At 43.3% G+C, this 10252-nt stretch overlaps 1 protein-coding gene across 14 annotated transcripts in view; it reads left to right on the forward strand.

The window, feature by feature from the left end:
• The window catches only part of nfixb (nuclear factor I/Xb), a 135184-nt gene that overhangs the window by 116333 nt on the left and 8599 nt on the right, over positions 1-10252 (forward strand). For 9 of the 14 annotated variants that reach the window (XM_082529189.1, XM_082529192.1, XM_082529190.1 and 6 more), the window contains 3 exons: positions 28-156; positions 4326-4501; positions 8253-8344. In XM_082529189.1, the coding sequence (XP_082385315.1) occupies positions 28-156; positions 4326-4501; positions 8253-8324 (377 nt within the window). In that variant the 3' untranslated portion in view covers positions 8325-8344. Of the gene's footprint in view, positions 1-27; positions 157-4325; positions 4502-6010; positions 6159-8252; positions 8345-10252 lie in introns of all 14 variants that reach the window. The other 5 variants (XM_082529185.1, XM_082529183.1, XM_082529193.1 and 2 more) reach the window with 2 other exon arrangements.

Raw genomic sequence — 10252 nt, forward strand, 5'->3', positions numbered from 1 at the left:
CCATTTTGTTGATCCCCTTTTTGCCAGGACTCTCGTCGCCTGGTTCACTTAAGAAGCCGGGGAAATTCGATTTCAGCGCCCTGTCCTCCCAGACGAGGTCCCCCCGCATGGCGTTCACCCACCACCCACTGCCAATGCTGGCGGGAGTGAGACCAGGTGAGACCAACCCAGCTCCCGATCCCCCCCTGATCGCCCCAACCCCTTCCTCTCCCCCTCCTCACCATCTCCTCCTACCCACTTCTCACTTTTTCAGTGCCCCCATCCCCCACCCTACCCCTCTGTGGTTTAGAGCTGGGGGCGTTGTCTTTGGGAGATGGGAGTGGCTGGGAAGCTGGCAGGTAACTCTATGGGTCTGTGCCTCGTCCTCTTCTGCCTCCTCCTACCTCGTAGGGTGCAGGTCTTGCCGGTGATGGAGCTTGCAGGGTTTCTGGGTGTGGTGTGTGGCTTCTCTAGTTCTGTCTGGTGGTGGATGGCTGTTAGTTGTACTCTTCTGTAGATTGCCTCTGTCTTCTTAGAGGGATTTGGTGGATATTGCAACCTGTTCTGTCAGATCAGTCAAGATGTTACATGAATAAAACAGCTTCCTCTTACCCATCCACTCCCAGTATTCATTTCAAGACTCCTGGATGGCAAACCAGTCTCAGGACCACAGGTGGAAATGAGTAATGAATAAAGAAGCTATTGTTAGGATTTTTGTTTGTTTGTTTGCTTTGTTTTTTTGGGGGGGGGGTCCAAATTCAGATTTTCTCACGATAAACATGGACAAAATTTCAAATGAATGAGGTAAGTGTACGCACGACTAATCCCTGTGAGCCAAAGGCCAAGGCTTCAGGCTGTTCTAAATACCACGTAACTCTTGGCTCTGCATGATGTCACAGCTTTGGCTGTGAGCAAAGCAACCTCACCTAGTCTTTGTTCGAGCCTCCTGGCAGCCAATCAAGGGGGAAATGAAGGCAGGTCGACTAGGCTATGACCAGGCTCAGCAAAAAAGAAATAAGCATTACTTCAAACTGTAAAAGATGCAAAGCTGCCCTAGTACAGTCCAAGAGCTGTAGAAGTAGAATTGTTGCATTTTTATTTTCTAGCTCTGAAACAAGTTTGACTCGTTGGGCAAAAAGACCTCGATGACTTCATAATGGGCCAACAGGTTATCTCATCCTGGCTGAACGCTTTACATTTTTACCAGAAAGTCAGAATTACTTGAAGAGTGGGTTCTGAAAGACGCTGTTGAGTTATGGGGTCTAGAGCTTCCCTCATTAGTACAAACTAAAAGTCACTATCTCAGCTTCTATTTGTTGGTCTTAAACATTTCCTTTTAATGTCTGACGGTAATGACGCCAACTGCGCAACTGCCATGGTCTCAGATCCCCAAACTCACTGTTGGTTTGTAACAATTTGATAAATTCCCGTTTTTGTTTTGTCTTAAACGGGGTCCTTTTATCAAAATCTGCAGGCTGCAAGGTCATACTGATACTTAGTGGTAACAGTAGTGAATATGTATCATTCCAGACAGGAAGGAAATCAGTCATTCATTCAAATCATTTTTGCTTCATGACCTTTAATTAGTCAACTAGTCACGTTACGGGTTTTTTTCTTGAAATTCCTATTGATTTGCTTCCCTTTGCAGTTTGGGAAGTCCAGGTTGAACACGTAATTCAAACTAGCACGGCCACAAAGTGATGTTTTGAGTCTGAGCTACTTTAAACCCTGCCACTTTATTTACACGTGGAGCTAAAGAGCTTCCAAATATAAATACAGAAATCATAATTTTTTACCAGTACAGATCAAATTAGAGACTTTCTCTTTTTTATGTACTTTTCTAAATTCACAAAGTAAAGGAGCTCACTGGAGATAATTACCCTTGTGCTTGCGCTACATCAAAGGATTTTTTAGTCACTGAGCAGATGTGAGGTTGACCGCCATGTCATTAAACCCTACTCAGCGCTTGTTGACAGAACCTCTTGAGATGTGACTACAGCAAATCCAGTCTCCACACACACATACATGCACTGTTAGTGTTCACACCATCGTGCACACATGTATACAATATCCCATCCTTGCGGTGGCCAGAGGTTCTAAGTTACACACTTTGGGATTTGTTTTTTTTATACAAACTGTGGCAGCGTGCACACTGGGAATGCTGCCATGCTAGTTTGAAAGTGGTTACCACATCATCAGCATTGTTGTTATTCTACGTAAAAGACAAGATCCAAGAGATTTAAAGGATTGAAAGTGGGAATAAGGAGCATGCAGGGCCCAGCTGTTCTTAGCAGCAACGGTGCTAAAGGGTGGCTTTCATGGAGTCTCTCCCTTCAGCCACGTCAGCCATGGTTCCACTGTTTTTTGCAAATTCCCTATATAAAAAAATCTGTGTTTGTATTGAAGGACCATGTGCTAGTTAGCAGATGAACCAAACAAATTATAGTGTATGTAACAGACAGTTTGGATGTACAGTTTCAAAAAGTATTTGAAACACTTAGCTAGCAGGAATGTCTAAAATGCTGGAAGAGCTCAAAATCATTTCTAAATGTTAAAAAATTACACAAAGCTAAATACATGTTTCTGAAATGACAGATAAATTCTTACACAGCTAGCTGAAAGTAACAAAGATTAGTTGGCTGACGTTGTAAAATAGTTAGCTAAAGTAGTGCAATAATGAGTGGAATACCTACAAAAATGTATATCTGTTATCTAAAAGAAATGAATAAATTGTTTCCACCATTAGCTGAAAGTAAAGGAAACGTTTTAAAACAGCTGAGGTTAAGTGATAAATATTAGCCTTCAAGTAGTGACCGTTTGGTTTAAATGTCCAGCTTCTACCACCCTGGATATTAGCATAGCACGGTTAGAAACTAAGCAAACACGGATATTTCAACTGTATAAGAAGGATTATAATGAATTTATTTAGCAATATTTTAATATCTTAACATTCTTAATACCTCTGTGACATGTCAGGTGGTATCAGTGAAGGGCTCGTTGGGCTTTGCCAGTTTAAAGGCAAATATGATGGGAATCAAAAGAAGGTGAAAGTATGAAGGGGCCACCACCACCCCATCCATACTCCCATACCCCCAGCATTTGGCCTTCACCCAGTGTCTAATGGGATTAGTATGCGACTATAGGAGCAGGGCGACTGCTTCACTTGGGAGCAGGCAGCCTGGCATGGAAGCAAGGTGCTGCTGGGCCCTGAAGCATAGGCCCTTGTCTGGGGGGAATGCAGCAGGGTTGGCACCCTTATGAAGTGCACTCACACACAATGTATAAGATGCAAGCACTAAAGAGCATTGGCAGCCCAACGTGGGCAGCTGGGGGGCCTGTATGGGATGGGGTGGGTGTTAAACTGGCACAGCTAAGAGAACAGGCTACTAATACAAAACAAGGAGATTTAGTAATGGATATAAGTCTGACAGGGAGGGCTTTGTGCTCGGTGTGGTAGGGCTCAACCAACTGCTCCCCTTTCGCACCTCAGACATATATTCATCTGTTTGGTGTGAGTTTCACTATTTTCTTTGGTGAAAAACAGAATGTTTTTTGTTTCTGTAAGCTTATTAGCCACAGAATACAGTTATATTTTGCATCTCCGCACCTGTCGTGCACATACACAGATATAAAGCTCACGAGCCATTTAGCAGAAAAAATATTAACTCAGATTTAGAGAGTATTTACAGATTAATTCTGTCTTAGAAACAAAATGTGTCAGATAAAAAAGGCTTTAGTATGTAAATGCCAAAATGCATCAACGCCAGTGAATCACACCCTCAAAAACAGCACACAGGAGCGCAGGCATTAAGACAGGCTAATATAAGACACTCCTCAATGATCTCTTTGTGTTTTTTAACAGGCTTTTTGGATCTGATTTCAAAATGCAGCGCTTTTATCTGCTGAATTTGTGCCCATTTAGAAGTGTGTGCAGTCTGAACGGCGTTGCCCTAAATTGTTACATTGTCTCAGTGAGTGTTCAGATGTGAATATGTGTGTGTAAAAATCTCTTTCCGAAAAGTTCATTGTGTTCATCTGGATGCAGCGTTTCATATAAATTTCTTCAATAAAGCTGTAAGGGTTTACTGGAGGAGTCATAAAAAATAAGCAATGCATACAATACCTATTAACTCGAAATTAGCTTTTCCTAGAAAAACCGAGTTCCTTTCATCTTAAAACCAGATTTAAGTTTTATTGTTTCCAGTTGCGATGTGATATTCTTGCTATCATTTGGTGGTTGCTCAGTTCATCTCTCCCATCTGTAAGAATGTTTAGAAACTCAGCGGTTCGTGTCCCGCTATTCCTCTGCTCGTGTTTCCTCTAATACCAAACGTCTGTGTTTACAGGGAGCCCCCGTGCTTCAGCCTCGGCCCTGCACTTCCCATCTCCCTCCATCATCCAGCAGTCTAGCCCCTACTTCACCCACCCAACCATCCGCTATCACCACCACCCTGGACAGGATCCCCTGAAGGAATTTGTGCAGTTTGTCTGTGCCGATGGCTCAGGGCAGGCCGCTGGGCAGGTAAGACCCGCCACCAATGAAAGTAAACATGACTTATGTAAATTTGACAAGCTGAACGCGTTCTGTACTGTGCAGGAGACACGGCATGAGATTGATTGACAATGGTCTGCAGCCAATCAGGATGCAGGACACAATGCGCTGTAAAAAAAAAAAAAAAAAAGAATGCAAAATTGCACACAAAAAAATCCGTGAAACAGCGAGACCGCGAAAGCCGAAGCGCGTTATAGCGAGGGACCACCGTATGTTAGTGAAACAGTGCAGCATACGGAAGCTGTGTGCATAATGAAATCTGTGTTTGTGGCTCGTCTTTCTCAGTTAATTATAACGTAACATGATGTCAGGTTCACCAAATGAGAGGTATGCACATTATCCCTGAGGTTCTGTTGGTTTTTGCTTTTTTTCTCGGATCATGTGACTGACAGATGTGATACATATTCAAGAATAGTGCTTGTTTTAGTTTTAATCCTTCATCTGTCATTTTGGTGCTTGGAGTTAACTAGTTTAATAGATTTATAGGTGAGAATTTGAGCAGCTTGAATAGACGTATACAAATCTCTTTCTTTTTGTCTTAATTTGGAAATTTTGTTGTAGTTGCACATCTTGATCATACCTCATTGGAATCTAATGACATATTCAAAAGTCTAAAAGCTAGTTCAACTGTAACTATGGTCCTAAATTTGAAATCATGAATGAACCATTATACTATTACTTTGAATAAACTAGGAATGGCAGAGAGCTTCTTTGACGATGTGTCCACCTACATTATAGGGAAATATACCCACGGCGACACAAATACAGCACACGTCACATTCGTTTACTCAGCTGGTCTACAAATCTTTGTACTGTCTTGTCGATGTCATTTTGCCGTTTCCTCTTTCAGACCCTGACGTTCCCCCTCCTCCTCTTTTTATTTCTTTCTTCTGCTCCACCCAACCCCTCAGAAATTATAACCATCAGCACGAGAATGAATCAGTCACGGCACACTTCAAGTCAAGCATCCCCGCCCTGTGTTGTGTCATCGTGTTTCTGTTTTCATTCTTAGCCGTTCTGATTTTAGTTGAAGTTTTGGTTGTTTGGTGCTGCTGTTGTTGGTGGTGTTGTGCTTGTGTAGAAGAGTATCCTTCCATGGTTTTGATTTCTTGCCATCTTCTGGACGAACCCAGTCAAACAGTTTGCTCACTTCCCTCCTCCACTCCTCCTCCACCCGACACGGACCACCCCTGTGGAACCTCTCACCTTTAGCTCCAACTCCTACTCCTTTCAAACCCTGTGGTGATTATTATTTTTCACACCTTCATGAAAGATGCCGTCCACATACATCATTCCTTTGGTTGTTGTTTCCCACCCTCCTCCTCTTCCTCCTTCCACCATCGCTCCCCCCCTCCCACTCCTCCTCCCGCCGTCATGGATATTTTTTTGGACCTGGCCTCCCAAGCTGCGTCCTGTTTTCATTCCGTGTCTGCGGATTGTCGCATGTCGCCCTCCTGACCCTATTTGTGTTGTCTGCAGCCAAACGGGAGCGGCCAGAGCAAAATGCCAGGCTCCTTCTTGCTGCCTCCACCTCCCCCAGTGGCCCGCCCAGTGCCCCTTCCCATGCCCGACTCTAAACCCAACAGCACGCCCCCTGACGGCGGACTCTCCTCGCCCGCATCTCCGTGTAAGTGACCCCGCAGAGACCGTTCTCAAAACCAAACCAACACCAAAAAAAAGAAATATAAAAAAACAAATCAGAAAATCCCAACCCTCTCCAGGCAAAGGACCTTTGTCAGTGTTCTTCCTCCAACTTCGCCCCATCATTGTGTATCCAGCATCGCATCTCCCTAGCCCCGTGGAAGGCAATAACAGCAAGCACAGAATATACTGTGGAGCACAATAGAGTAGATCAAGGCCATCAAAGGTTTGGCTCAAAGTAGTCTTCATTATGGACTTGGGTGGCATTCATCAGGGTTCTGTATTAGGTCCCATGAGTTTCAGGAGCTCTACATGTTGAACCCATTTTGCGTGGCCTGGTGTGAGAAAGCTACATCACCGCTCCACTTCTTCTACTTCTAAATCCTCTTTTCTTCCTTCTCTGGGCACATCGCTAAACCTCGTAAGAAGATTTTTATTTTTAACTTATTGTTGCTTATGAAAGGGCACAAATTTAGGGCAGTTAATTTATATGGACTCCAAGAACATTCCAGTAGAGATTGGGACACCTTATGGAATAACTTACTGGTACCTCTTTTGCTTTAGCTTCTTTTGTTGCATGGTAGTTGTTAGAGAGCAAGAACAGGGTGTGCATTTAAATTTTTGTCAGTCATACAGTACATTCTCTCACCTGTGGTAGGAGGGGCACTGGATGGAGCACTTTTTTTGTTTGTTTTTAGCTCTCCTTCAAATATAGTGTTTTTGTTTTACCCCCAGTCAGCGTCTCAAAGTCTTCTATGTCTTATCTATGTTATTCCAATTCTTAGAAACACATGGATGTATATCTATCTTCCTTCCTGTCTCTCATTCTTGTCCTCCCTTTCCTCCACTCAAACAGACACACGTATGCACAAGTCTACACACTACATCTCTGAATGCCTCAGTGAGATTCAGATTCTGGAGTCCGTAGGGTACCTCAAACTGCCCTAAATTTGTCAGAGACGTTGATGCCACTGGGTTTTAAATGTCCCTGACTCCTCAGTGTCAGAATTTCAGTGTGCATAATCGCTTCCAACGAAGTTTATCAAGTATCCTTAATCACCCGGGGAGATCTGAGTTTGCATGCCAGATTTCCATGGGGTCTTAATGACCTCAATGATGTATAGCTGTACTTTCGGTAGAAGCAAGCGCCTGTTTCCTAAAATCTATTAGGTTTAATATATGCCATTTCATGTTGAAGCAATGACCATTTACAATGATTTGCTTTTTTGCCAAAGTTAGAAGAAGAAAAAGTTTAAAACATTTAAATCGCTCAATCACATGAAGGTAACGTCAGTTTGCTTAATTTAGAATCTCGGTTTTCAACAGGTATGGCTATGTTTTGTTTTTGTTTAGTTTTTTTGGCTCCAGTGGTTTTGCTAACTTTGGATTGTGCTAGCTATTTAGTCAAGTATCAACCTGCAGAGATAAAACAAACAAACAAACAAACGCATAATAAAGTCAACACTAAAATGCCAGAAAACAACTGACTCCAAAAACAAGCTAAACCCATAGATGTCCATGTTCCTTAGTCTTGAAAAAAATGGGTCCTGTCTTTATTTTATAATTATTAAATGAAGAGTGAATTGTACTCTTTTTAAAAGTCATTAAGAATTAAACAGATAGAGAGAAATTGTAATATTAATGGGTGCCGCTTGCTAGCCAAGGCGTTCTTGCTAGCGTTACCTGATAAGCTAGCACTCTATGCTCAGCCGTGTGTAGTCACTTGTTTCTAAAAGAAAAACAACAACAACAACATGGGAGCAGACAAAAAGATATTGTTGGAGCTTTAAAAGAGTGCTTTACAACCCAATAAGTGGTGTCACCGTGGCTACATTCATCACATTTTATCCAGCCTATGGTCAGTTTTAATGCTATGCTAAGCTAAACAAGCAGGTAGCTACATTCGGTTTAGCTTACAGTCATGAAAGTAGAACACCTTTCTTCACTGTACTTTCATAAAATGAGTGTACACATTTACTTCGCAGAATTTGCACCTTTCCAGTTAAGACTCCATGAGAGGTTGCAGTGCTAGCTGTTTAGTTGACACTGATGATTTTCTGTCCTCCTTCTGTTTCCGTAGCATACTCCACGCCAGGCGCCACAGCTCCCAACAGGTTTGTCGGCATCGGATCACGGGACAACAACTTTCTGAACATCCCGCAGCAGACACAGGTAGGAGTTGGGTGATATACTGGCAGTTTTTCTCGCTTTGTAGGAGAGTGAGGAGGAAACTCAGCTGTTTTCGCTGCAATTACTGGTCAAACTCTGGAAACTTATTAACTGCGTGGATGTACGCCAAAATATTTCTTATTCCCTCACTGCCTGAAACCTGCTGCACGGTTTCCTCCACCTCTTCTCTCGCACCATCCCACAGCTTGCCATCAATGTGTGCATTTGTACATCTGTATTTTACAGTACGTGTGTGGTTTACCATATGTGCTCAACTGTTTATTTGGCACACATGGAGCCTACCCTTCAGGCTCCTTTACTCACAGCTTTTTTTTTCTCTACTTGCTTCCTTTCCTTTCCCTCCTCTTGCCCCCCCCTTTTTTTCCTACTTCTCTTTCTCCGTCCTTTTAGCTTTACCACACTTTGCTCACTCTCTGCCTTTTACTTTCTCCTTCTCTCACCTTCTTTCTTCCTCCCCTTCACCACCCTGCACCTCATTCATGTGCCTCCTCCATTACCACCAGTACTTTTCTCATTAATGTCCAACCACACCCGCCTGGAGCCAGCTCAGCTCCACTCGTCGACACATGGAAACCATCTGAAACTGCTTTGCTGATCTCCTCCCTTGTTTCTCTGCCCTCTGTTCTCTCTCTTTTCTCCCTTTCCATTTCTGCCCCTCCGCTCATTATACTCTGCTCTTTACCCTTCATTGCTTCACTGTTCATCTCTTTTTGTTCCATCACTTCATAAACGTTTTCTTTGCTGATGAAATGTTTATGTTGCTTAACTCTAAGTTGTTTCTATTTTCTTGGAAGTTGAACTTTGCACACATCATGTGGCCAAACTGTGTGGACACGCGAACATCACATACAAACTGTATTTAATTGTTAAACATCAGGTTCAAGATCCGTGGTTATTAATCTGCTCCTCTAACTGCCTCTGCTCTTTAACCACAAGGCCATTATTGTGAGTTAAAGCACTGAATTCAGGCAATAAAGACTTGCAGTCAGAGTTCCCCTTAACGCCAAGTGAAGTTAATTCACATTAAAACTATTTCTTCATGGATCTGGCTCTGTGTGTAGCAAAATATCGGATTCCCCAAACTGTTGCCAACACATTGTTGTCAAAAATATTACTTACCGCTATGTCTTTGGTTTCATTAGGCCTAAACCATAAAAACATTAAAAAAATATAGCACCAAGAACACAGATGTATTTGGACAGAGGTAACCAAAAACTTCTGGCTGTGTGTCTCATAGAAAAGTTGAGATGTTCTGTACCGACTAGGACAAATTGTCTGAAATATGGTTTTACTTTTCAATGCGTAGCTAAAACACACACGGCACCAACTGTTTACACGTGTCTCTGCAGTGACATGAAAAGATTAATGGTCCACTTTAAAACTAAAAGATCAATCACAAAACAAAGATCCTCTCAAAAACGAGCCTGTGGCGGCTCAGGACCAGCGCTGGGCTTTGTCCTCCCTCTAGTGGCAAACGTTGGGTGCTACATCCAGGCGAGACGAGAAACTAGATACCAGCAGGGCAAGGCGAGAGGGGAAATGGAGGGAACAGAGCAACAGAGAGTTTCGGCCCCTATAGAAGTCACGTCCTGGCCGTCTCGTTACCCCCGGCAACCAGACATGATGTCATAGCCAGTTGATCTTGAATTTGAGAAGGGGTTGCTCGAGAGGGGGGCAGGAAAGAAAAGAGGGTGGTCACTGTCTGCTGCCAAGGATTTAGTGGGAGTGTTCACGGGAGATAGATGGATTGTGTGTGTCTGTAAGCACATACACAGAGGGACAGAGTAACTAAGAAGGGAGAAGTTACAATGCCCAAGGCCTGCTGGGACCGTGCCCAAGGGGAGTAGGGTAGCTGAGAAGGGCAGGAGGCAGGAGGGAGGCAGGGGGGTA

Source organism: Aulonocara stuartgranti (genome assembly GCF_965226115.1).
Source record: "Aulonocara stuartgranti genome assembly, chromosome: 4".
In the NCBI taxonomy this organism is placed as follows: Eukaryota; Metazoa; Chordata; class Actinopteri; order Cichliformes; family Cichlidae; genus Aulonocara; species Aulonocara stuartgranti.